At 41.4% G+C, this 27,201-nt stretch overlaps 2 protein-coding genes across 2 annotated transcripts in view; one reads left to right on the top strand and one right to left on the bottom strand.

Annotated features, from left to right (window-relative positions):
* Positions 1-22,129, top strand: part of RecQ4 (RecQ4 helicase) — a 30,653-nt gene extending 8,524 nt beyond the window's left edge. The window contains exons 11-22 of the mRNA XM_075672060.1: positions 753-1,004; positions 5,605-5,787; positions 8,110-8,266; positions 8,354-8,455; positions 8,541-8,716; positions 9,275-9,400; positions 9,477-9,561; positions 9,675-9,805; positions 19,289-19,457; positions 19,538-19,724; positions 20,797-20,932; positions 21,801-22,129. Of these exons, the coding sequence (XP_075528175.1) occupies positions 753-1,004; positions 5,605-5,787; positions 8,110-8,266; positions 8,354-8,455; positions 8,541-8,716; positions 9,275-9,400; positions 9,477-9,561; positions 9,675-9,805; positions 19,289-19,457; positions 19,538-19,724; positions 20,797-20,932; positions 21,801-22,028 (1,932 nt within the window). The 3' untranslated portion in view covers positions 22,029-22,129. The remainder of the gene's footprint in view (positions 1-752; positions 1,005-5,604; positions 5,788-8,109; positions 8,267-8,353; positions 8,456-8,540; positions 8,717-9,274; positions 9,401-9,476; positions 9,562-9,674; positions 9,806-19,288; positions 19,458-19,537; positions 19,725-20,796; positions 20,933-21,800) is intronic.
* On the bottom strand, positions 21,113-24,389 carry LOC142560189 (solute carrier family 25 member 44). Its single transcript, XM_075672102.1, has one exon. It carries the CDS (start codon positions 24,047-24,049, stop codon positions 23,099-23,101), a length of 951 nt encoding a protein of 316 aa, XP_075528217.1. The 5' UTR covers positions 24,050-24,389; the 3' UTR covers positions 21,113-23,098.
* Positions 24,390-27,201: the final 2,812 nt, after the last annotated feature.

Genomic DNA, 27,201 nt, shown 5'->3' with positions numbered 1-27,201 from the left:
GGAGGGGATTGAAACATAGATAGGAAAAGGAAAAAAGAAAGGAACGATCGTGATGACCTATCACCAAGGCTAAAGTGAACCAATGACAAAGAATAGAGTACAGCACTAGGAACACAAAAAATGAATTGCCACAGGTTGCTCTAATTCCAAAAGAATATACTAAGAAGAAAGGTCAAGGGCTTTTCATTTGAAACAAAGAAAACATATGCTACAAATGCAAAGCCAAGTAATTTTCTTCTAGAAAAGTAAGGAGGGGGCGATGAGCCAGTCATGCCGAGATGCACAACCACTGTAATCATAGTTGCAGGCTGCAGTGATAATACAACCGATTGGCATTGAGCATGTATGTAGTGATTTATTCATGGATATGGAATGATGATATAGCCGATTCGTATCTATAAAACTTCACTGAAACAGTATAAATTTTCAAAGAATTTGTTAGGTATGGTGGCTTTCAATTTGATACTCTCCTACATCAATGGTGATGTCTTCTTCATTGCCCTGCTTTTTTTTTTTTTTTTTTTTTTTTTGGCAGGGCTACACTAAATGCACTCCTTGTTTTGCCCCCTTTCAATCATCTCATTGCTGGTTTAAGGTTGTCTCGTGCACTGCAGCAGTGTTTTGGTTTTAAGTTACCTGTTCATTGCTGTATTATTGTATCTTATGAAATTTGTCTTCTGACGCATTCTTGGGTGCCTAAACTCCTTTGACCATGCACGCTGGTGACTGAGCTGGATAACTTATACTTTTAGGTGGCAAGGTTGGCTCCATGCTTAAAGGCATCATTCCTGCACAGCGCTATGCCACCGGCCCAGAAGGAGCAAGTGTTGGCACAGCTTCGAGAAGGCAGCATTCATTTCCTGCTTGTCTCTCCTGAAAGCCTTGTGGAAGGCAACAGCATTGTGCACCAGCTGCCTCCAGTGGCTTTTGCTTGCATTGATGAGGCACACTGCCTTTCTGAGTGGTCGCACAACTTCCGGCCTTCGTACTTGCAACTTTACAAGGCAAGTATGAAGTTTGCGATCCCCACTAGGCTTTACTTTGTTTCGGACTGGCTACTCTTGCATTTCAGCTATAAAACACTAAAGCACATAACATCTTGTATTGCTGCTCTCCTGGGTGATCACATCCAGCAACATTTACAGTCTGCCTCCACTAACTTGAACCATCCTATAAAAAAAAGATGGCAGGCTACCATTTAACAGAGCAATTAATGCATATTTAGCTGTCCTGAGAATGTGGTTTTGAATCTACCTATGTATAAAATGCTTCAGAATGTGTCTTATTTTACCTGCATGAGTTTTTTTTTTTTTTTTAGAAACTGGTATGCACACACTGGGGGGGGACCTGAGACTCGATTTTATAGGTACTGTTAAAGGGACACTAAAGAGAAGTATCAAATCAGTTTCGACTGATAAAACAGTCTTTAAAACCTATATTTTTGTTAATATTGTAGTAAGAGGTTGATTACTATACAAGAGAAAATGAAGACTAAACTTCCATTTCTTGAATTGCACGTCAGCATGAAATCACAAATTTCACAGTACTTTATCATATTTGAGCCATTGTGGCGTAATAGAAATTCTCAAAACTTGCCAAGTTCCGTCTTTGGCTCCTTTATAATGCAATATAGTTGATCCTGTAGTGCAATAATTTAACTGGGCTCGAGTGTTAATCCATAACATCAGGGCAAGCTGGTGTGGGAACTTCAAGGTGATGTCGCCACCCTTCTTTGGTTTTTGCATCTTCTCTGGCTTACCAAGCATCCTCTCAGAGTAATACTGGCTGTTTTCGTATTGCAAAAGGGTAATTTATTAATTCATTCTAAACAATGCTGAATGACACTAATCGCGCTAAGTAACCAAACAGACACATCAGACAGAACGAGAGAGTGCAATTGATTCATTCTGCTCTAATTGATTTTCTTTTTAATCTCTCTTTACATGAAAAGCTGTACTTTCAGCAATTCAGTGCATCATGATGGCACAGAATGATAAAATGAGCAAGGTTAAGAGCACATGCAACAGCATGTGCAAGCATAAGTAGAGTCTGCTATATAGTCCTGTTCAGTATGGCATAATCACGTTTAAAGATATTAGCACAATGTTGTGGCCTCTTGTATTTGAAGTATGTAGTGATTCACTGCTTTTGCTTGTTTTTGTTTGCCTCCAGTACTTTTTCTCTGGTGATGTCACATGAGCCGGTTGCATAAGTGTCATCACTTTTTTGTAGGGTTTTACTGTACACGCTGCTATCTTGTGCATGTAGTGATAGTGGAAGGGAGCAGCTTTGCACACGATGCTCATGCTCGTGTAAATATTGTGGAGAAAACATTAATTAAGCAGATAGAAAAACTCAGGTGAGATCTGCAAATGTTGAAGCATCTTAATAAAAAGGAAAATACAGATGCATGTTGTTAGCATCTGTGGTGTGAAAGCACCAGTGCCTTCTGCAGTCTGCCTAACGAGCAAATTAAAATTAGGTCAGATTGACACTACCACTCATAGCTGTCGCAGCTTCTCTGACAAGCGAAATCAGCACACATATTTGCAATTGCAAACATGAAACTCTGCACTCTTCAAAACACCTCTATATAAACCATCCATTATGGCTGCATTATAAACATAGGTTTGGTAAAATTTTTAAAAATTTCTTTCTCAAGCAGGCAATATTTAGAAGGTTTAGCTTGCCTTTGAAAATGTTACAGTTTTTAACTGCAAGGCATTGTTTTCATAGCTACTTTTTGTCTGTTGGCAAACCTGCGAAACCTGTGATCTTCAGAAGGGTATAGGCTTGGGCTGGTTGGTAATGCATAGTTACACTAGAAGCATAGCACGTAAAGGACGAATGACAGACTAGACAGGACAAGCGCTAACCTGTCTAGTCTTTGTTGTTCATCCTTCCCATGCTATGCTTCTGGTGAAACTTGTGATGCTGCTATATAAATAATCTTCTTTATTTTCCCATATATACTAATCAAACTCGTTGGTCTTCTTTATATTTTTGTACCGATTTCAAATATTTACTTCGTTTTGGTGAAGCTCAATTAGTTCTTAAGGTAATTAACATTTAATTCCTTTTGTTTGTGGCCTCAATTAAAAATAAATGGCACAATAAAAATTATTTGTAACACGTGGTTAGATAGCATATGGAGTAAGGATTGAAGTATAACAAACACTTTTTTTATGTGACCATTAATACATACTTTACAGCCCATTGAATGTAAGCCCACAAAATGTGGCAACCATGTGGCACAAAATATAGCAAAATAATTCATTTCTGAAATTGAAGGTAAGAAATCCGCTTGCTATCTTTCATAAAGTTCACATTAGACTTCATTCTGCAAAGAGAATTTCAGTTCTAACTGTTCTAGGTGTCGAGATATCGAGGCCTCTATATTGCATGGAGCCAAAAATTTGTGTTTTGAGAAAAATGCAAGAAACAAAGAGCACAAAATTTAATGAAAATTAACAAATGTTTTGCACATATTTGCACATGTACATTCCTAATAACCACCAGGAATGTAGTCTAATTGCCTGCTGCTGTTTAAATGTCGTCTCTTCAGTGCCCCTTGAACACTGCCGGCCAAGGAATGACTCACTTCTTCATCACTTCTTCGGCCGCATGAATTGCTGCAGGGGTCCATTTTTTTTTCACGTAGTTCTGCCACGTCTTGTTGTGGAGACCGCGGTTGGAAATGTTCATCACCGAAAAAATATCATTAAGTGCTGTCTGCTGGTTCCCAGTGCACTGCATAGCACGCACTGCCAAAATAGTTACAACGAACGGGTTCACCGTCTGATCACCACTTACATGCGGCGAGTTCCACGTGGGCGCGATGTCTTTGCAGTTGGAACATGAGAGCGTAAGTTTCACAGCGAGGCTGTATTCTCGCTCACCTTTTTTGAACTCAATTTTGCCGCTATCACATGCTGTGCACTTTGTAAACCTCAAAAGCTGGTTTTGCAGATCCAAATTGACGATCATGAATGCCGTCTCGTCAAGTGCACTGTCGACCACGTTGCTGTCACAGTTAAAACAATTTGATTTCCACTTCGACGCTGCCATTGACGCGCATTCCAGGAGTTTTTCCTTGGTAGGAATCCTGTGTTCTGCTCCACATCGGAAGGCTGCAGCATCACTGTGTCACGACGGACGCGGCCCCTGTCGGCTTCGCAAGCTGGCACACACGCTGGACCCACGCCGTTGTCGCCAACTTCCACTCGATGTAGCCTCTACATCGCCCTCGCCGCATCTTGGGAAGTGCGGCGACCTTTAACATTACCAACCATCGATTTCTTCCGTTTTTTGCTGAATTTGTTCAGAATACAAAACTTTCTCGCTGACCTGGGCATTGTTGCGTTTCTCAGTCGCTGCACGCAGTTTTTCAAAATGGCGTCTCAGCGCGACAGTGGCACGTGGGCCGGCTCGCTTAGCAGATGACGCCAGCCAGCTCCGCCAATCGAGTGACGCGGTCTTCTCACATGGGCTCGTTCAGCCAATAGGAAACAAATAATGTGCTTTTCTTTCTTTATTTATTTTGCACCATCAAATGGTCGAACCTGAGCGGCGGTGGCGGGAAACTTGAGCAGGAAGGCGGCTCTTTCAAATGAGACCGAGATGGCAGCGATAGGCAGCGTGAAACGGCAGCTGCGCGATGGGAAGAAAGGGCCGTTTTGGGGTTGATTTTGGCTGGAATTCAGCCGGAACTCATTCCGCAAATTATATTTCGCCTAAAATACTGATTCTAGAAACGAGAAACTTGGCAGATAGGTAGAAAAATAGTAGATTTCGAAAAGAACACTTCCAAAATCTCTATTTTTTAATTTTTTTTTTTTTAAGACCTGTGTCCCCCCTTAAAGGTCGGCACCACCTATCAGCTGTGCATATCGTAATAATGTAGTTTCAACCTCACCCACCACAATGGCTGAGTGGCCATGGTGTTCCATTGCTGAGCACGAGGTTGCGGGTTCAGTTCCAAGCCATGTAGGATTTATTCAAATGGGGCTGGAATGCCAAAATTATTATGTGCTCATATTTAGATGCATGTTAAAGAACCCCATATGGTCGAAATTAATCTGGAGACCCCTGCAATGGCATCACTCATAGTCCATGCATAGCTTCAGGTCGTTAGACTCCATAATTTGAATTTTTGATTTGGTCCTCAATTGGGCTGTGGACACTGTGGAGCGCTATTCATGACAGTTTTTGGCACTGCTGTAGAAGTTATGAGGTGCCAGTTTTGGTGGAAACTGTAATAATCATGCAAGTGACTAGTTCTGTGTGATGTTGCTATTTCTCCAAAATGAGAAGGATGTTTTAGAGCTAAGGATGTTAGGGAATATCTGAATTGTTAAGTTAGAAGCTTACACAAAATATTCTGCAGTAAAAATTTACATCAGCAAACTTGTACATACCTGTTATCTTAAAGTCAAAAGTCTTTAGGAAACATGAGAATGGCAAGAAAGCAATATCACAAGGATTATTGCTCAGTGTTCTTTCAGATATTTGTTCTAGTGGCTAATGCAACGTTCAGTTTACTTGAAGCACATAAATTTTTTTGTTACGGAGGCTTTGTTATTTCAGCTAAGAAAATATTTGCAGGTCCTGACTATGCAGCTAAAGGTTCACTGCATCCTTGCATTGACAGCGACTGCCACAAGAAGTACATGTCTAAGCATAGCAGAACACTTGCAAATTGACAACACCTCTGCTGGTGTTATTGGGTCACCTTCTGTGCCAAAGAACCTCATTTTGTCGGTTTCAGAAGACAAATACCGTGATGAGGTATGTATAACAACTTTGTACTTCACTGCATCATGATGTGTTTAGATCTCTCAGTCATACAGCTCATCCATTCAGCACTAGGATCACATGCACTTCATTGTACTGTATAGTGCATACCGTCTCTGAATATGGCATATACTAGTTCTGTGTAATCCTGCAAGTGGAGGAGGTGTCGTGCAAGGTGGAGGAAGTGTCACGAAAGTGAAAATTGTTATCCACTCCAATGTAGCACGAAAGCTACAAAGGAAACCCATGCGGGTTGCTTGTAAAGAAAGCTTCACAGTTCAGGAAAAATTTGTCGTGGTCCAGGATTCGAATCTGAGCCTTTCTGGGGCAGTCTAACACCTTATCATCTCTGTAGCCAGGGCCTTTTCAAATTGCAGTTGTGACAAAAGGGAGGATGCAGTGCCCAGGCATCATTGTCTTAGTCACAACCTCCTAGGTCCACGAACAGTTTCACTAATCCAGCACATATAAAATTATCTCATTAACATCTAAATTAGCTACTTTAAGTGACATGTTGTAATTGCAAAATTAGAACTGGCTAGTACGCAGAGTGTGCCCATTTGCTAGAAATCCTTTGCCTGGCACTCCTTCCAAGAAATATGTCCTCAATATTTCCTCTACTTGTGCATCAATATGTACTGCATTTCTATTAAACTTGTATCAGTATACTGAAAGAAGTGCAGTGTGGATGGATGTTGATTGGAACAGCAATGCACTTTGTTACAGATCTTGAAGCCATATTTCTTGAAATTGGTGATAGCCTTAAGGTTCCTGCCAAGTAGGATGCCTAGAGTATTAACTACTGTTTGCAAACTGGTGCATGGATGTTGCATTTGTTTAGATCTGTATATAATAATAATAATAATAATAATAATAATAATAATAATAATAAAAACAACAAAAATCACTTTATGCTGTATAAGCATGTTCGTCAATGGCACCTCCATGCATAACACAGCTGCCATTTATGTCTCTTATGTTCCCTTGATGTTTAGAGTGTCTGAAAAAATTAATACCCATGGACCAGCATTCAATGGCAAACCTGTTCACTGCGTTATTTTTCGAAATCTCGATTCCTGTGTGTTGTAACCCATCCGGTGGGCCACTTGTCACATCCCTTAGTGTGTCATGGCCCACCGGTGAGTCATGGTGTAGGGTGATGGCGGCCTGATGCATCAAATCAGAAGAGACAAAACAAAATTTTTCCTCTCTGTTGATTTCTAGCAAAGTCGTCATTTGTGCAATGCAGGAAAGCCCTGCACAACCACCCAGTGAGAATCACTGCTGTGACCCACTGGTGACCCACGCTGTAGCGGAAGTGTTAAAAAGATACTAAAGAGCAACGCGAAATTAGTTTAGACAGGTTATATATTCTTATGAAACTGTTGCCTTTGTTGATTTCATGATAACATTTTGATTACTAGCTGTTACAATAAAGGTCAAACTGCCTTTTCTTTTTATTCCGTACCAATACCCCATCATCTCAACGTCAGTTTGGCATGACAGATTTCAAGCTATTTTGTCATGTTTGAGCCATTGTGGCACAGTAAATGATTTCAAAACTTGCAAGGTTGTCTTCGGTTCCTTTAGAATACAATGCAGTCCTCCTCTAGTCATAAACAATTAACTACACCCAAGTAGATGCAGTCAAAATTCATGATACCATAGTGAGGAGGTGCAGCCACTTCAAAGTGTCGTCATCACTTGTCTCATTTTTATGGCATTTTTGTCTTACCAAGCCTTCTCTCACTGTAAGATAGTGGTTTTTGCTATTACAAGATGTAATTTACTAATACAGCTTAACTTAATATTCATCTTTAGTGTCTCTGCAAGCAAACGTACTGCACAAAATACAAGAACGACAGAAAGAAAGATAGGACAGAGTGCAGACTACCAACTTTTATTGCAAGGAACTCCAGGAAGCCAATATAAAGACATTCTTATCCATGTCCCACCTGGAAGCCAGAGGGGGCACACCAGAGAAATGCACCCTCTTTCCCCTACGGTCCTTCGAAATTTCTGTGTGCCAGGATATCTGGCATTAAACAATGTGCAACAGCCGCCTGCCTGCGTCACTGCTGGAAGCACGAAAACCTAAACAATCATTCTGCCACCACTGAAACGCGAGATGAGCACACTTTTTCTTTCAGTTGCAAGAAGGTGGATACCACAAAGGAAAGTTCCATTGGTAATCCTGTCACATGTCTCCTAACTCATGTTTGGTGCCTGGCATAATAGACATATGCAAAAAGCCTTGTAAAATGGAAAATGCCCATCTCTAACACTCTCTTGCTTCATTCTTTAACCTGTGTGCAGGCTCTTATAGAGCTTCTAAAGGGGAGCAGGTTTGGCAGCTGTGAAAGCATCATAGTTTACTGCACACGAAGGGAGGAGACAGAGCGGCTAGCTTCGTTAATTCGAACCAGTTTGCAGCATCTTGAAAAGCCAATCGAAAGAGACAATGGTTCAAAAGGTAAGCAAAAAAAAAGGCATGTGTTGGGCTACTGTAAATAGTTCTGTATTTCTTCTGAAGCATTGCTTTCTCATTGCTTTATTGCAGCAGCTAAAAGCAGACGGTCCTACCTAGCATGGGATGCAGAAGCCTATCATGCTGGAATGACATCATTCAGACGGCGCTCGGTACAGAAAAAGTTTATGACTGGTAAGGATCTGCATGCAAACCCATAGTGTGCGACATTACATTAAAGCAAAGAAGCAAATCCACTTCTTGTGTGCTTTGTTTGCAGGTAAGCTCCGCGTAGTTGTAGCAACTGTTGCATTTGGTATGGGGATTGACAAGGCTGACATCAGAGCAATCATTCATTATAACATGCCAAAGAGCTTTGAGAACTATGTCCAGGAAGCAGGACGGGCTGGACGGGATGGTCTCACGTCACATTGTCACCTGTTTTTGGAGCCTGAGGTTGGTATTTGTAACATCTGTTGGTCTTGCACTTTTCTGGCTGTTAAAAGGGTTACCTCTGCACTGCACATGAGCGCAAGCAAGAGTCGAATCATGGATGGAGTCAAATGTTACAGATCGGGAAGAGGTGGCAGCATTAATATGAATTAGGAAGGAGAACTAGAGATGTTTTTACGAAGTGAATTCATGGCAAAATTAAGGTTGTAAATGTTCCACCTTGTAATATTACAAATTTTGATGATCATAAGTGACTAGAATTCTAGAACTCATATTCTTAATTCAGATGTTTTACAGGGAGTGCCTCTGGCCATTAGCTGGGCTGCACTTGTAACAAAACTTAGTGGTAGGATGTAGAGTTTGTAAGAGCCCTATCTGTAAACTGCCATTAATGGCCACCTTTTTTCTGCAAAATAGTGTAAAGCCAGCAACTACCTGAGAATGGGTTCAAACCTGGTTTTATTTTTTGTTGTTATATTGTATGGTATTTGAAGTAGAGGTAATGGGTACAAACAGTGCTAGTTACATTGGTATTGATGTCACATCTTTTTTCCCTTTTAGAAGAAAGACCAAAATGAATTGAAGCGCCACATATATGCAAACTCAGTGGATCGGCATGTCATTAGAAAGCTCCTTAAGAAAGTTTTCACACCTCTCGTGGAAAGCAGAAAAACTGAGGGTAACACTGTATGTATGAAGTTTTCTCTGCTTGGTCATACTGTGTCATGTCTTTTGGTTCAAACAACTTGTGCACCATTTTTAGGCGCCTATGTTGGATGAAAATTCCATGTATGAGATTGCTATTCCAATTGAAGCTGCAGTAGAGGAGCTGGACTTGAAAGAAGAGAGTAAGTCTTTTTTTTTTTTTCTCTCTCTCTCTGCTTCTTCATTGTGGTCATAGATGACTGCATGTCCACTAACATCGCCAACTATGCACTTATTTTCTACCCCTACATCTAAGATATCCTCACACTGTTGTGCTTCCTGGAGTTCCATCCTGATAAAGTTGTGCGAGTGCTAAATAAGGTGTATGCAACATGCACAATCAAGTGCTATGGTGGACCACAGCAAATGAGATCAGTTGCATCAAAGGTGAGCAAACCTGTGCATTCAAATAGAAAAGTGGTGTTACCAAGTTTCATTTCATATTTCTACACTTCATCTGTTCAATTTTAAAGTATGTACACAATTCAAAACCATAGCCCCAGTCTTGTGGAAAAGCTTTTTGTGAGCGTGTGTGCGAGTTTATATGTTGACATCACCGCCTACAAACCGTTTTTCTTGCACCCCTTGGGCACAACCATTTTGGTTATGGTATGCTGCTTATGGTCTCCACTGGAAATCGACCCTAACAATGTTCAACTCTCGAACCCTCTCGAGTGAAGCTAGCTTAGCAGGCCTCTTTGAGGAATTATCAGACATTGTTTGGGATATCATCGGCCATAGTGAAGTTAGAAGAACTGGTGAGACTTATGCAGTGCTAATGGTCACGTCCTGTGCTGTAGAGGTCTCCCAGATAAGAAGCAATATGGGGTAGCATTCCTAATCCATAAGAACATAGCGGGCAACATTGATGAATTCTACAGCATAAATGAGAGGGTAGCAGTATTTGTCATAAAACTAAATAGGAAGTATAGAATAAAGGTAGTACAAGCCTATGCTCCAACCTCCAGTCACAATGATGATGAAATAGAATAGTTTTATGAAGATGTTGAATCAGCGATGAGAAATGTGCCCACTCAGTATACTGTAGTCATGGGCGACTTCAGTGCAAAAGTGGAGAAAAAGCAGGTTGTGGAACAAGCAATTGGCAACTGCGGCATCAGTTCTAGGAACACTAAAGGAGAGATGTTGGTAGAATTTGCCGAAAGGAATAAGCTGCGAATAATGAACACTATTATTCAGGAAGCGCAGCAACAGAAAGTGGACCTCAAAAAGCCCTAATGGAGAAACAAGAAATGAAGTAGATTTCATACTTTCTGCCGATCCCAGCATAGTGCAGGATGCAGAAGTGTTGGCTAGGGTAAAGTGCAGTGATCATAGGTTAGTGAGGTCTAGGATTCACCTCAGTATGAAGAGAGAAAGAGTAAAATTTATCAAGAAGAAACAGGCCAGCCTAGATGCAGTAAGGTTAAAAGCAGATCAATTCAGGCTGGTACTTGCAAACAAATATGTAGACTTAGAACAAAAAGATAAATGACATAGAGGTAATGAATGAAACTGTAACTAGGCTTGCTTCAGAAGCAGCAATTGAAGTGGGAGGTAAGGTACCAAGGCAACCAGTAGGTAAGCTCTCCCAATTAACAAAGGACCTAATAAAGAAACAACAAAGAATAAAAGTGTCCTACTCAAGGGATCAGATATAATTCACATAACTGTCAAAACTGATCAACAAGGAGAAAGTAAGGGATATTCGAAATTATAATGTGAGAAAGACTTAGGAAGCAGTAAAAAATGGATGCAGCATGAAATCAGAAGAAAACTTGGCATAGATGAGCAGGGTAATATCATCAGTAATTTTGAAGATATAGTAAAAGCAGCGAAAGAATTCTATACTGACCTGTACAGTCAGCGCAGCCATGGTACCTCCATTCGAACTAGTAATGAACAGGTTACAGAGGCTCCTTCTATGTATAACTAGTGACGAAGTTAGAAGGGCCTTGAAAAACATGAAACGGGGAAAGGCGGCAGGAGAAGATGGAATAGCAGTCGATCTAATCAAAGATGGGGGAGACATGCACAAAAAGCTTGCGGCCCTTTATATGAAATGCTTATTTATTTATTTGTTTGGTTATCCAATTTACCCTACAGGCTCGGAGGAGCATTGGGTAGTGGGGGTTACAGAAGTATGATAATAAAGAAAGGGAACTACATAGTAGGAGATACAAATAAATTTGTACATAGGAAAAAAGATAACACTGGTAAACATTGAAAAAGAAAATACAAAATCAAGGGAATACAATAAAGGGAATACAATACAAAACAAAGTCGAAAAGCGATCCTTGAAAAATGGACCCTCGAAGTCGTGAGACTTCAAGGGTCCCAGAGAACTAGAAGAATGCCAACATTTTACTAATCCACAAAAGAGGAGACGTTAAAGAAGTGAAAAATTATAGGCCCATAGCTTACTTCCAGTATTGTATAAAATATTTGCCAAGATAATTTCTATTAGAATAAGGGCAACACTTGACTTCAGTCAACCAAGAGAACAGGCTGGCTTCAGGAAGGGATACTGTGCAATGGATCACATCCGTGCCATCATTCAGTTAATTGAGACATCTGCAGAGTACAATCAGCCTCTCTACACAGCTTTCATAGATTACGAAAAGGCACTTGATTCATTAGAGATACCAGCAATCAGAGGCATTACGTAATCAATGAGTACAGGAGGCTTACTTAAATATCTTGAAAAATATCTACAGAGATTCCACAGCTACCTTAATCCTCTAGAAGAAAAGTGGAATGATACGTATAAAGAAAGGGGTCAATCAAGGAGACACAATTTCTGCAATGCCATTCACTGCATGCTTGGAAGAATTATTCAAGCTATTAAACTGGAAAGGTTTAGGAGTGAGGATCGATGACAAATATCTCAACAACCTTCAGTTTGTGACATTGACCTGTTCAGCAACACTGGGGACGAGTTACAACAAACGATTGAGGACCTTAACAGAGAAAGTGTAAGAGTGGGGTTAAAGATCAATATGCAGAAGACAATGACCAATAGTCTGGCAAGGGAACAAGAGTTCAGGATCGCCAGTCAACCTCTAGAGTCTGTGGAGGGGTACGTTTACCTGGGTCAATTACTCACAAGGGACCCTGATCACGAGAAGGAAACTTACAGAAAAATAAAAATGGGTTGAAGTGCATATGGCAGACATTGTCAGATCCTGACTGGATCCAAGCTTACCACTATCATTGAAAAGAAACATGCCCAATCAATGCATTCTACCAGTGCTGTCATCATCATCATCAGCCTATTTTATGTCCACTTCAGGACGAAGGCCTCTCCCTACGATTTCCAATTATCCCTGTCCTGCGCCAACTGATGCTAACTAGTGCCCGTGAATTTCCCAATTTCATCACCCCACCTATATATTGGGCAGAAACTTGGAGACTGACAAAGAAGCTTGAGAACAAGTTAAGGACCACGCAAAGAGCGATGGAACTAAGAATGTTAGGCATAATGTTAAGAGACAGAAAGAGAGCGGTGTGGATCAGAGAACAAATGGGGATAGCCAATATTCTAATTGACATTAAAAGAAAAAATTAGAGCTGGGCATGCCATCTAATGCGTAGGTTAGATAACCAGTGGACCATTAGGGTTACAGAATGGGTGCCAAGAGAAGGGAAGCGCAGTCAAGGATGGCAGACGACTAGGTAGGGTGATGAAATTAGGAAATTCACAGACGCTAGGTTAGAATCAGTTGGCGCAGGACAGTGATAGAGATCGCAGAGAGAGGCCTTTGTCCTGCAGTGGACATAAAGGAGGCTGCTGCTGCTGATGATGATGATGCTAATAGGTGCATATTTTCATTGCCACTTACACTGGCACCAAGCTAAAGTACTAATGCAACCCCAGACGTGTCCATTACATTTTTCTGTTAGTAAGCTAGCACTAAACACTGCACATTGGTGGCACGGTCCTTTTTACAATTTAACTGCTCGTTAGCTGGCATAATTAACACGCTAAAGATGGGTCAGATATAATTGTCAAAGAGCTTCGGTGTTAATCTTGTGCCCCCCTTCCCTTTCTTTTCTTTTTTTAATCACAATAACGTGGAACATCTGTGTGCATCCATTCATTCATATCAAAACCAGTTCTGTTGCTTTGTCTTCCAGTAACACATGCATAATATATTCCCATTCCCTTGTGCTGCAACAAATGGCATTATTTTTTCATACTCATTTCTCTAGGTAAAGCTACTTATTCATTACTTGCAATGGAATAACATTTCATCATAAGCTCCTAAGTGCATTTCTTCATAACAATCTCCATTGTTATCTCTTTCACAGCTTTCTTTTAGGTGTGCGTGTGTGTGTGTGTGCGTGCGTGTGTGTGTGTGTGTGTGTAAGATGCATTTAAAGAGATCCATTTAGGTAATCTGCTTCTACCATTGCTTTGTGTGGTGCCAGGAAGGAAAGCTGCAGTCTGTAAGGTGCTGCTTTTTGTCATTTGCAACTTTCTAACTTAAATTCACACCTACCATCATGATTTTCTTGGTCAAGTTCATTGGTGTAACTAATTATTCGACCAATAGCCAGACAAAATCTGCTTCTTAATAACACATGTTAAGAATGTTGCTTCACCAATCTGAACTGTACCTTAATAGGCATCTTTCCAGATTTGGGCACAGCAAACTAACAAGCACCATGCATAGATCATGTGGTGAAAATATTTCTGAAAAATATTACCCCTTTATATGCCATGAAAACAGTTGTATGTTCAAAGGAAAGTCTGGGCACACTTATTCTTGGATTAGCCAACCTCCTTACCACTAAATGTCACAATCTTCACCTACCACATTAAGGTCCTGCTTGTAGTGAACAAATAGCAAGCAGCAATGCAAATGATGCAAGGATTTCCATGAAATGTAGAGCATGTGAAGCTGCCACTGAAAATACACTGCACAGCAAAAAAGAGAGAGAGAGAAACGAAAGAACAAGGCACAGCTCAAGGCATAAATATGGTCTCTCAGTTATGATATGGGAGTTGGCAGGGGAGGAATGTCGCTTGCAGACACTGGTCAAGATAATGAGAGCCTTTGCTGCAGGGAGTGTAGCTTGCCTTCTTGCATGATCGCATGCAATGTTGCACTTCCTTCTATCTCAGCTATTGTCATACCCTTTTAAAAAATATTTGCAGTAGAATGCTCCCTAGTGCGGTGCATTACAAGTTTCAGCATATAACAGAAAATTTCCCAACTGGTGAAAGGCCATTTAAGTATGAGTGTGTTTATTGTTACTGTATAAACGAGAACTAGAGATTTCTTGCAGGAAAAAAGAGCTAAATTAGCCCCTCATCTTATATAGGGGTCTTTCGCACATAGTAAGTGGTCTCGCCAAGTTAAGGTCAGGGGCTGACCTATTTTCCTGTCCACACGGTAGGTCAGCCAGTAACCTTACATGGTGCATGCAGCATTTTCATGCTAGGCTGCCCATGAGTACATATAGGCGTGACCTAAATGACTATTTATTATAGATGTTTGAAAAATACAAGGTAAGCGTCAAAACTCAATTCACATCTATGTCTAGAGTCAGGCAGTCTTGAAGATATTAGGATATGTACATTTAACCAGTTTCAAACTCACATGTATGTTTTAATAACATACTACAAGTGTTCCTAGCAAGTTTTGAGTCAAACTGTTACGAATCATTAATACACTTCCAAGAAACAGACACGGCGGCCGTATTTCGATGGGGGCGAAATGCGAAAACACCCGTGTACTTAGATTTAGGTACACGGTACACATTAAAGAACCCCAGGTGGTCGAAATTTCCAGAGTCCTCCACTACGGCATGCCTCATTATCAGAAAGTGGTTCTGGCACGTAAAACCCCATAATTTTTTATTTATTTTTTTTTTTTCAGGAAACAGTTATTGGCTGCTAGATATAGCAGAGTCGCTTTCTGGCAGGCACTTGCTGAATCGCGGTTAGTGCAGATTGTGCCATGCTTCATCTGCTAAGCCCTATGTGTTTACGCATTTTTTAAACATTTTTTTCCTTGGTTGTAGCATGGCCATAAAAGCTGATTTGCATTTTTATGATGTTGTACAGAAACATTTGGCCTTGCACTCTTGTCAGTACGCTGTAGTAAGATCCGTGACCGCCCATGTCAAGCGCATGATGTGCTATCGTCGCCCCCTCCATTATCCACAATCATACTATTTTTAATGTCATCTTGTGTTTCAAGTCACTCCAGAAAGCATTTTCTCGCATTTGAAAGAAATCAAGTGGTCGTAGCAACATGTAAATGCCACGCTTCAGCCTCTTGTTGCAATGTGTTGATCACTCCACAATCTCTGTAACCACACAGTATGAATGAGGTGCTGTGAATATCACTCAGCGGTAAAAAAAAGAATTATTAGCAAGCACTCACTATTGTCATACACTTTATATTACGATAACTGCATCGTGATAATTGCATAACTCTCGCTTAGTGGTTACACGGCAGCCTGAAGTGTTCTTTTAGTATGTGGTTCTGATGCAATGAGGGAGGCATTATTTTGCCTATATATATAGTAAATCGTGGGCTTTTGTTTTTTGGTTCACTACTACAAAAGGAAAGCTAAAATAAGGTGTTAGTCAGGGTTATGAGTGACAGCAGTCTTAGACACAGCACATCATAAGACTGAATTGAAAGGCAGTTACTAACCCACCGTGGTTGCTCAGTGGCTATGGTGTTAGGCTGCTGAGCACGAGGTCGCGGGATCGAATCCTGGCCACAGCGGCCGCATTTCGATGGGGGCGAAATGCGAAAAACACCCGTGTACTTACTCCGGAAATTTCGACCAGGTGGTTGAAATTTCCGGAGTCCTCCACTACAGCGTGCCTCATAATCAGAAAATGGTTTTGGCACGTAAAACCCCATAATTTTAAAGGCAGTTACTATAATTTCCTTTAGCTCTTCAATGTAGAGTTGTTAGCTGGATGGAAAACAGTGGTCGTTATTAGCTGAAATAGAAAAACCTAATTACTTTAGCCTCTCAAATAATTAGTCTTTGCACCTAACCACACAAGGGAAGCTCTGTTCTTAAATTTTTAGTGTTACTGCGATAAAAATATTCTTGTCTGAAGCAACCTGGTGATCCTGCTAACGTGCTGTCACCCACAGTGGCCTAGCTTGCTTAATCAAACTCATTAACTATTTGCATTTTGCAGCAAACAAAAAAAAAACAGGAAAATGGAGATGTATGTTTAAAATTATTGATTTAAAGTACACATTATCTTGCTACTTTAACATTATTGTGCAGGGATGCTTTTTTATAGCTAGTGCAAGATTTGCAGATAATGCAGTAATAATTAAGCTGCACAACAATTTTAGGAGGGCAGCTGGAATGCCAGCGAAACATGTACAAAAAGCCCCAAGGAAGTGCTGAAACACACATTGTTTGGCTGATTGCCAGTCTTTGTTCTATGGCAATTGGTGCTTCTTTCAAGTAAAAAGAAACTTTTGGTGCATTGCGTGCGAAAATGTGGCATAGGAAGGCAATATATAATCGTTTGCTACAGTCAGCACAATTCATTACCAAAAAATCGGTCCAAATCGCTCACAGCGAAGCACCGCCGCATGCGCATTTCAATGTGTGCCGTCGACCTCCTATCTGCACTAATGTGGCGACAGTGCTGCCACCTGTAGCTTGATCTTGCGGCGAATAACAGCCCCCTTAGGGATTTGCCCAGGCAAGGCTTATTGCTGATTCCTGCAGGGCTAAATTTGTTATAGTCTACTTTGCACTCTTATTGCCATCTGCAATAAAGCGAGAAAGAGAGAACCTTTGCGTTATAACATTTTATGATTTCAAGAGTGATTCAAATAAAACTGACAGCCCTTAGTGCTCACAGCATGTTTTTAGGGAGCTTGTCCTTTCCCATTTAACAATATTGCACTTCTTTCAAGAATTTAGCAGGGGTACAACTGAAAAGACGAAGAAAAGACTGGCCGCCTGATGACCGCAGTTGGCGGAGAAAACATTGCTGCTGTGGAAATAGTTGTGTTTGAGGACAATCAAGTTACATTTACGGACATTCCAATGGCCCTGCAGACTGTGTCACCAGCAGTTTCAAAAATCTAGCTCCAGCATCTGAGAGTCCGGAAAGTTTCATCCTGATGGGTGCCTCACACTTGACAAATACACAAAAGTGCATTTGTGTTGAATGGTGCGAGGAAATCCTGGCCAGTTTTGATCGAATCAGCTCGAAACAGGTTTCTGACATTTGATTTAGAACATAAGTGCCAGTGAGCAGTGTGGATTTCTTGCAATGGAGGTCCACCAACAAAAGTGGAGCTGCCACAAAGTGTTGGCAAGAGAATGATGGAAAAAAAAAGCGGTGACATTGCCACTATTCCTACTGATTAACAAAGGACTGCTACAGCTAAGTGATACACTATAGTATGCCTCCCTGGAGTTTTAACAAGCTGCAAGAATGGCAGGCAAGGGTAGCACTCAGGGGGATCATCATGCACCGTGGCATTGCACCTGTGCACTCTGTTTTTTACCACAAAGATTAAACTCGTGTCTCATCCACTTTACAGTGTTCACGTGGCCCTGTATAATTATTTCCTGTGTTGTAGAGTGAAACGCCGCATGCGCTGCAGGAATTTTTCAAGCCCTGAAGAAGCTATCCATAGATACAAGAGTAAGAGTGCAGCACCAGGTGAAAATGAGTAGAAAAAGTGTTATTTTAAAAATGGCTTACCAGAATACAAAAGTACATAGAATCTCTGGGCATTTCGAGAAAATGTAGCGGTATATAAGACAGCATCTTCATTTCTGGTCATCTCAAAACTTTTCTAGTGCCCCTCAAAATTTGGCATGGTTGGACATCTTGACTTAAAAGAAACGACAGGGATATGACAGTGTGTCTCCCTGTGGTTTCCTCACTGCTTGTTTTATTAAAGTTAACATGTTCTTCAGTTTACAAGCTAGTTGCGCTTGTTATCAGATGGTTAAATGAAGTCGAAGGTGAACAGGGTGTACGCCTGAAAGCGCAAGTTTTCCAAGAGCACACGACTGTGTATGCTGTGCTATTTTTAACAGGGTTTAGCAGCAGCACAAAGCTTTTGACACTGCGTCTGCTTTCCCCAGGAATGGCACCCAGGATATCAACATTTGTAAAAACAGTTGCTCTAATAGAGAAGATACTGTAACAGCTGCAAATCAATTTAAATGAGCCTGGATAAATTACAATGATTTCAAAAACAGTATCCTTCCCACTGATCACTGAGCATAAAAGCAAAGGTGGTCTTCTGTTCCCCATATTTTTGTGGAGCACAATAAGGACGTTTATGTACACAAATCCACAAAGCTTTACCACAAAAAGTTCAGTATGAAGCAACTATTTTTACAATATATCCCCTGGCAATGAGGCCCATTTTCCTCATGTCAAACCAAAACATAAGGAGAGCAATGGTGAGGGTTGCCAAGCTCAACAGAATGTTCTGGCAATCCTTCATAAAGGGGATGCTCACTGAAGTAAAATTGTATCAACGTCACTCAAAAGGCAAATTATAAATAATGACTTTGTAATGTGCATTGTACCTTAGTCTTTTACAGAAGTGTAGGGTGTTCTGCAACTCTCATTGTATGTAGCACGATGTCTCCCAAATGATTCTTGCTTGCATCTTTCATTCTACGTTTTAAAACGTTCAGCAGTGCAGTCACACCTCTTGAGAGTTTTTTTTAGTTTACACTGTTGGTATTAAGCCCCAGGATGCATCAACATTTTGTTTCATACAAAGACCATTAAGGGTTGGGTTGGCTAAAGTTAACTACACTAATACTTATAACTAAAGAACATGGTTTCACTAGAGTGCATGATGTAAAACAGCAACTGCCATCTACCAATTTCAGAATGCAGCAGTGGCAGCTGCAATGGCACTGCAAGAGAAAAACTGTGAACAAGCGCCTGCCAACACACTGTCATTTCCTGTTGTGGATGTGGCTGCACGTATGGGCTGGAATTCTAAGCTGGTCAAGAGCGATCTGAAGAGACTAGAGTATGACAACACTATGCTTCATGGTGAGCGAGTGTGACAGAAATCAATCAATTTTAGTGTGTGCCCTGTGCAACTGTTGCCCTGTGACACCTCCTTCTCACAGCAACGGGACACTCACGCAAGACAGGTGTCATTGTGGAGTTCTCAGACCTTGCCTTTCACCTGAATGTCTCGGCCAGCCTCACTGAAGAGGACTGTGATCACCTGCTGGATTACTTGTATGAAAGAGTACAAAAGCAAGAGAAGATGGACATTGCCCGTCTAAGAAAAGTGCATGAAGCCTTTCAAAGGTAGCAGCTCTGCAGTTCTACTGCAGCTCATCATGACGAGTCTCGATTAGCATTTTATGTTTTTGTTGAGAACTGTTTGTTGCTCGGAAGCTGTTGCTCCACCTGTATCACAATCCACATTTTTACTGGAGCTGTAACAGTAGCAAATTGTTAAGCTAAGTGCATACTGTGTGCAACCGTTATAGGTACTATACTGGTTCTGTAAAATTATTAATAAGCACTATTTACTGTAAGCATGTAGTTGTCCTGTACTTTTATGTCATGTTATTTTACTGGTTTAACTTTTGTGAAGACTATTAGATTTCCTCTGCAGGATTGCTTTGAACACACATGCAGCTGCAGAGCATTTCGATTGTGACGTAGCACAATCGTAACATTAAGCAGACATTGTTGTCATTCCAACTTAAGATAGCACTTATCCTGCAGGTAATAAAGCATTACTTTACTTTTCACTTTACTGAATCTGCAGATCACAACCCGAGCTCTATTTAATAATTGCTTGCATTTGTTAGAAAACTATGAGTAATAATGCTGGCAAGCCTCATATTATTTCATTAAAGCTGCTGGTGCATGGAACATATTGAATACGTTTCCCTGGCTTCATCGTGCCTAGTTTTAGAAAAAGAAAGCAAGCATTCAATGAAACTGAGTTTCCAGGAACCAATAAGTGCGGACCAATAAATAACCAAATAGGTGACATTTGAATCTATGTATTGCCTGTTTGGGGTACATGTATCCAAGACAGCATAAGGGCATCCACCGTGGTGGCATATTGGCTTTGACGTTGCGCTGCTAAGCCCAAGGGCACGAGATCAAACCTCAGCCACGGTGACCGCGTTTTGATGTGGGTGAAATGCGAAAATGCCTGTGTACCGAGCATTGGATGCACATAAAGAACCTCAGGTGGCCAAAACTCAGGTATGCCTCATAATCATATCGTGGTTTTGGCACATAAAACCCCAGAACTTAATTTTAATCAACAGCACACTAGCAGCTATTCTTTATGTGTCGGTCAAGACTGCATTCAAGCATTTCAGAGTCGCATCAAAACTTGTATTCTTTTGCTCCACAGTGCATCTTGTGAAGAATGTGCTGAGTGTGCAGAGACTGCAAGCATCGAAAAAAGCAATTCACTTAAGAAGTTGATTGAAGATTATTTTGATGAAAGGTTGGACCTTGATGATGATCATGAAGAGCCTGCACAGACTGTAAGTAGTACTACAGGATTTGTGCCCACCTGAGAAAGTTGGTTGGCATACTTTAAATGCCCTTATTTTGACTAAATTGCTCCACTGCTGTTGGCAACAACAGTTGAACAATTTATACTTGTTTCATGTAACAACAAAAAAGCTAGCAAAAATAACTTAGCAAGAAGTTTCTGAAACGAGTAGGTTTACGATCATTTTATTCACAAATTTAAGCTTGCTCATGAGAATGCCAGCAGACCTCATTTTTATTTTCCTAGGGTGTGCAAGTATTTGTCGTAAGCACAGTGAGAAATTTTTTTTTTAATGGGCTTGGAAAAGCAAACTTGATATTTAAAGGTTTTAAAATGTTAAGTATGTTTTATGGTGCAGTATTACAGGTGGCTTGGTGCTGCTAGATTTATGGCAGCGCTATTTTATTAGTGTGGTCAGTTGTAGAAAAGACCATCTAAAAAGTATGCTGATGCGTATACTTTGTTTCCAATTACTCTCGCTCTGAAAGGGAAGCTGCAGCTGGTGTGAACCATCAGAAGTGTGATCACACAAGTATCCATCAATATCACAGTGTCATCTGTTCAAGTATTCAGCACCAGAGCGAGCATGCTTTGTAGCTTCCACTCCTGGGCCAGATTGTGAAACAGGGTATACAAGCTTGTGCTAGCTTGCAATGTGCAAGTCTACTTAGGCAACAATAAGCTAGCATGAATTAATCTGAAAGAACAAAATGTTAATCGACACTATCCCACAGCTGCCATCACACAGTACAGTACATTATGGTTTAAGAGTTGGTGTCTCACATTGTTGCAGCCTTGAAGAGAGGTCAGTAACAGGCTATTTCCTCTTCCCCCCTTTGCCCTTCCCCTCACAACAGGAGCCATGTCTAAGCAGCCTTCGACAGGAAATCCGAAGCCTTGTGATGCAACACAGGGACCACTCATTCAATGGTCGGGCGGTGGCACGAATATTTCATGGCATAGGGAGCCCATGTTTTCCAGCACAAGTGTGGGGAAGGGTGCACCGGTTTTGGAGAAGCTTCTTGGATGTGGACTTCAACACAATAATAAACATTGCAAACAAGGAACTTCTCTCACTGCGTTAACTGTGCAGTGAAATTCCCGCAGCCCCCTCAATGTTGCAGACAATTCTATATGTAAATACATACTGCCTTAATTCTTTTGTAATAAAGAGTTTTATTTTTTATGTATAGGTCATATCTGTCTTCTGTCTTGCAAGAGCTTAATAAATGCAACTGAAACCATTTGGAAAATGTCTTGACTTTTCTGATTAGCTATTGCTGCTTTTTCTTTTCTTGTGAATTACATTTACATCGACTAGCCTAAAGAAATAACATGCTAACATTGCACTTTCATACACGATAAGTGACAGTGTACTGCTATTATGACTTTCAACTCTGCAAACATAAAACATGGAAAAGAGATAATCTGAAAATGTGTTAATGTTTGAGTCCCTCAAAGTTTACCGAGCCAGAGAGAGAGAAAAAAATCTGCAGGGCACATGTTTGCCAGATGCACTTTGGCTATCATTTCTTTAACAATCCATTTCATGCCTGCATATCTGAAAATTACTAGCACAGAAGAGAACGGCTTTATGAATGCTCTTACGAACCTGTAGACTAGAAAGCGACACGTTTAAATTTACAAGTTAGTGAAAATCTTTACTTATTGCACATGGGTCTGGTGATGTGCTGTGCTGTTCAACAAAGTCCAGCCTGCTATAAGCTTGGCAGATAAAGTCGTGACTGCATGGAAAAAACATTGACAGTATGCAAAAAGGAAAGGAGGCGTTGTCTCCATCTAACATAAAAGTTTTGAAGATATACTCTTCAATGTGCTATTCATAAAAATGGTTAACTCACTTCAGCAGCAAACTGAAGCTGAACTAATATATATAAGGAACAAATTTGGTGCACTTGAAAGCAGGTAATGTGTCTGCCACTACAATGCGACAAGGCATGACATTCGCAAATAAAGCACACCATAATAAGCTCCCCTTTTCTTGATCTATCATTCTTTATAGAAATAAATCCGCGCTATGGTACGTTGACACTGAGGAATTAAACACTATCACGCAGTACAAGCACACATCCTGCAAGGAGCCCCTTAACTACAGTTATCTTCTGACAAGCTTGCAGTAATGGTGCCTGGTAAACTACCACCGAATCTTGTCTTTGTACTCGTCGTGTACGCTCCACCGCTTGAGCGTCTCATAGCCCAGGGCCAGCAGAAATGAGCTGATCACGCTCTGCATTACGCGAGCCGACAGGCCAATCTGGAACATACGCATGCGTTCTTCCGTCCAAAGCTGCCAAAAGGTTTCTGTGACTGAATTCATGCGCTGCACTTGGATGCGGGCCCGCACAACGTCCATTGGGTTGGTGATGAAGCATACGGTGATGCCGCTCATGGGTCCTGCCATGCACTGCACAAACATCTGAGGCGTCCAGCCAGGCAGGACACGCCGCAGCCCGTCGGCGTAGGCCGGGTAGAACATCCACCATAGCGCACTGCCGGGCACATAAGCAAGTAGCGATGCGAAGTAGCCCCGGTAAAACCCGCTGAAGCCGTCTCTCCGATATAATTCACGCACAATGGCTGCAGAGATGAGGTGCTTCCTCTTCAGGTCGGCGCTGATGTTGAGCGGGTTCATGACCATACCGCCGCTTTTGCTCGATCGGCCCAAAACCATTATGTGCTGGGAGACAACATCGAAGGGTGTGATGATAGTTTGACTCACGAGAGAACTGCAGCCACCAGCTATGAGGCCCTTTAAACGTCGGTCGTGTATGTCAGCGTGTCGAGACAGCACGTCCCGCACTTTTTCATACGTGAAGATGTAGCCGATACCCGAGAACATCTGTATTGTATTAATCCAAAAGCCTCTGTACAAACCTACGAAGCCTTCGTAGCGCAGAATCTTTGAGCAGGCGTCAAATGTACCACTATAAAGCTTTCCCTGTTTTTGGACTTGTAGTCGCGTTTTGATAACCGTCAGAGGGTACACCAGGCAACGCAAGGTGAACGAGTTGATAATACTGAACATGAAGAATCGGGATTTGTCCATCATCTCCCATTCTATCGTAAGAATTTCGGGATCCTCCATGCTCGCAGGTGTGTGCCAAATCCGGCGTTTTCTTTTAAGTACAAATACGTACAATAAATAATCGGGTGCTCTTCATGTCGTCCGCTTTTCAACATAGCTCTGCACGAGGTCCATGAAGCAGCAATCACAGGGATGTAGAAACGTAGTTAGCGTCAGAAGTTCACCGCGTAAAGCACGCATGTCTACAAAACTGGCTGGTCTAGAAACAATTGGAGACAACCAGCACTCTCCGCAACGTTTCATAAAACGTGAAGGCGCACCATTTCAACAAATCGGCTAAGTGCCCGCTGATCATGCGATCGTACGCTTGTCGCGCGTTCGTAGCGCTAACTGCGGCAAATATGAGGGCCGTGTATAAAATATGGCGACCATGACGTATTTCGGCTTTCGCAATCCTTTCCGGCGTTTGCATGACCTTTGAGATCAATTTTTGTTACTTCGATATAGCCGTCACTGGAGTTGCAATTTCGACACCTCCATATAATTCAATGTTAATAAAACATTTTAGTACACAAAACTTTTAAAAAATACAGCTTTTGCAAACGTTTGCAATTTTACTTCCGGCGCCCGTAGTGTGGTCCTTTTGGAGTTTGCGCTTGACCACTGACGCCTTTTATGCCCTACATTAATTGCAGAGCAAATGCGGCGTTTGCCAAGCATTTCAGCTTCGCGCAGCGCGTTACACTTGTCTGGAACTACCGGACACGTCACAGTATCATGCAGCAGAACTGCGAAACACCGCAGCACCCCAAAAGCATGACCTCCGAGATAACGGCGCGCCGTTCTTAGTATGAAGCTACAATGAAGCTTCGGAAACTCTGCCTCCGAAGAGCTTCGCATTACGCTACGGAACAAACTACACCCATCGTTGTCGTTTGCGATTTCAACGTGGACGTGTCGAAACCACAGGACGAATGGTTCCTCCGGTACGCTGCGGATGAATTTGGGTTAATTTTAACTTACCTGTCTCTCGTAACACGTATGGTCAACGACTGATTGAGTTTTATGGTGCCAAAATTTGGAATTCAATTTCTCATGAAGTAATAATGGCAAACAATTTTGTAATCGCTGTCAAAAAGCTGTACCAATCTAAAATTACTTGATTCATTTTTTTTATAGTCTGCTGCATTTATTTGTTCTATGTGTTTTGCAATCGCTGTCAAAAAGCTGTACCAATCTAAAATTACTTGATTCATTTCTTTTAATAATCTACTGTATTTCTTTTGTTAATTTCATGTGTTTGTTTGTTTGTTTGTTTTAAATTTTATTGCTAGGAAGTAGACGTGTACTAAATTTTGTATCTGCTGATATATGCATATTGACTATGGGCCCACACTAGCCTTTGGCTGCGGGCCTAACAGTTCTTTATACAATTCATGCAACAATGAAAAATGAATGAATGAATGAATTAATTAATTAATACGGACACATCGCAACCGACGACCATTCACGGCTCATGTATCGACTTGACGTCCGCCGAGAATGTGTCCTGTGTGAAGACGGAACATCCCTCAGTGTACCATAGCGATCACAAGGCCATGGTCACCATCGTTTCGAAATGAGATGAATAAAAATTATATATAGATGTATACGTGTGCATGAATGTATGATCTATAAGGGCAAACCTAATGACTTAAAGAGCTCCGCTGGCTAATCCGCCACCGTATGAATGGTTCGGCCCGAATTTTTTTTCTCGCCCCCCCCCCCTTAAACCATATAGAACTTTTACTCGAAGGCATTACTCGCACGGCAAATCAAAATACATGATAGCCTAATTGCCAACATTCTAGTAATTAAGTTTTCACCTAATTACATTTGATTTGATTTATTGTTTCCTCGTATAATGGACAGGAGACAAGGACTAAAGGCATACAATTGCCTGAGAATTGTCCCTGCCCTTAAAAAGTTCGACGTTGGTAACACAAGCATGTTGACTGTAATTAACATAACAAACAAAAACAGCCGCAATTGGACTTATGTCGAAAGTCGAAAGCACTTCATGATATATTATACAATACAAACTGGCAATACAAGATAACACATTAATTTTCATGCGATAACGCCGCCAAGATCGCGGTTATAAAGTATGTTTGTATATTTTCCAATCTCATATGCTAAAAAAAAAATAGCAAATATCATCATCATCAGCCTAGTTACGCCCACTGCAGGGCAAAGGCCTCTCCCATACTTCTCCAACTACCCCGGTCATGTACTAATTGTGGCCATGTTGTCCCTGCAAACGTCTTAATGTCATCCGCCCACCTAACTTTCTGCCGCCCCCTGCTACGCTTCCCTTCCCTTGGAATCCAGTCCGTAACCCTTAATGACCATCGGTTATCTTCCCTCATCATTATATGTCCGGCCCATGCCCATTTCTTTTTCTTGATTTCAACTAAGATGTCATTTACCCGCGTTTGTTCCCTCACCCAATCTGCTCTTTTCTTATCCCTTAACGTTACACCCATCATTCTTATTTCCATAGCTCGTTGCGTCGTCCTCAATTTCAGCAGAACCCTTTTCGTAAGCCTCCAGGTTTCTGCCCCATATGTGAGTACTGCTAACACACAGCTGTTATACACTTTCCTTTTGAGGGATAGTGGCAACCTGCTGCTCATGATTTGAGAATGCCTGCCAAACGCACCCCAGCCCATTCTTATTCTTCTGGTTATTTCAGTCTTATGATCCGGATCCGTGGTCACTACCTGCCCTAAGTAGATGTATTCCCTTACCACTTCCAGTGCCTCGCTACCTATCGTAAACTGCTGTTCTCTTCCGAGACTGTTAAACATTACTTTAGTTTTCTGCAGATTAATTTTCAGACCCACCCTTCTGCTTTGCCTCTCCAGGTCAGTGAGCATGCATTGCAATTGTGCAATTGGTCTCCTGAGTTACTAAGCAAGGCAATATCATCAGCGAATCGCAAGTTGCTAAGGTATTCTCCATCAACTTTTATCCCCAATTCTTCCCACTCCAGGTCTCTGAATACCTCCTGTAAACATGCTGTGAATAGCATTGGAGAGATCGTATCTCCCTGTCTGACGCCTTTCTTTATTGGGATTTTGTTGCTTTCGTTGTGGAGGACTACGGTGGCTGTGGAGCCGCTATAGATATCTTCCAGTATTTTTACATATGGCTCATCTACACCCTGATTC

This window comes from Dermacentor variabilis, chromosome 1 (assembly GCF_050947875.1).
Source record: "Dermacentor variabilis isolate Ectoservices chromosome 1, ASM5094787v1, whole genome shotgun sequence".
Classification (NCBI taxonomy): domain Eukaryota; kingdom Metazoa; phylum Arthropoda; class Arachnida; order Ixodida; family Ixodidae; genus Dermacentor; species Dermacentor variabilis.
The sequence above is the reverse complement of the archived record's forward strand: the minus strand, read 5'-3'. Positions and strand labels throughout refer to the sequence as shown.

Excerpts from the sequence above, each read along its gene's own strand:
- LOC142560189 (XM_075672102.1), bottom strand. The coding sequence starts at position 24,049 with ATGGAGGATCCCGAAATTCTTACGATAGAATGGGAGATGATGGACAAA.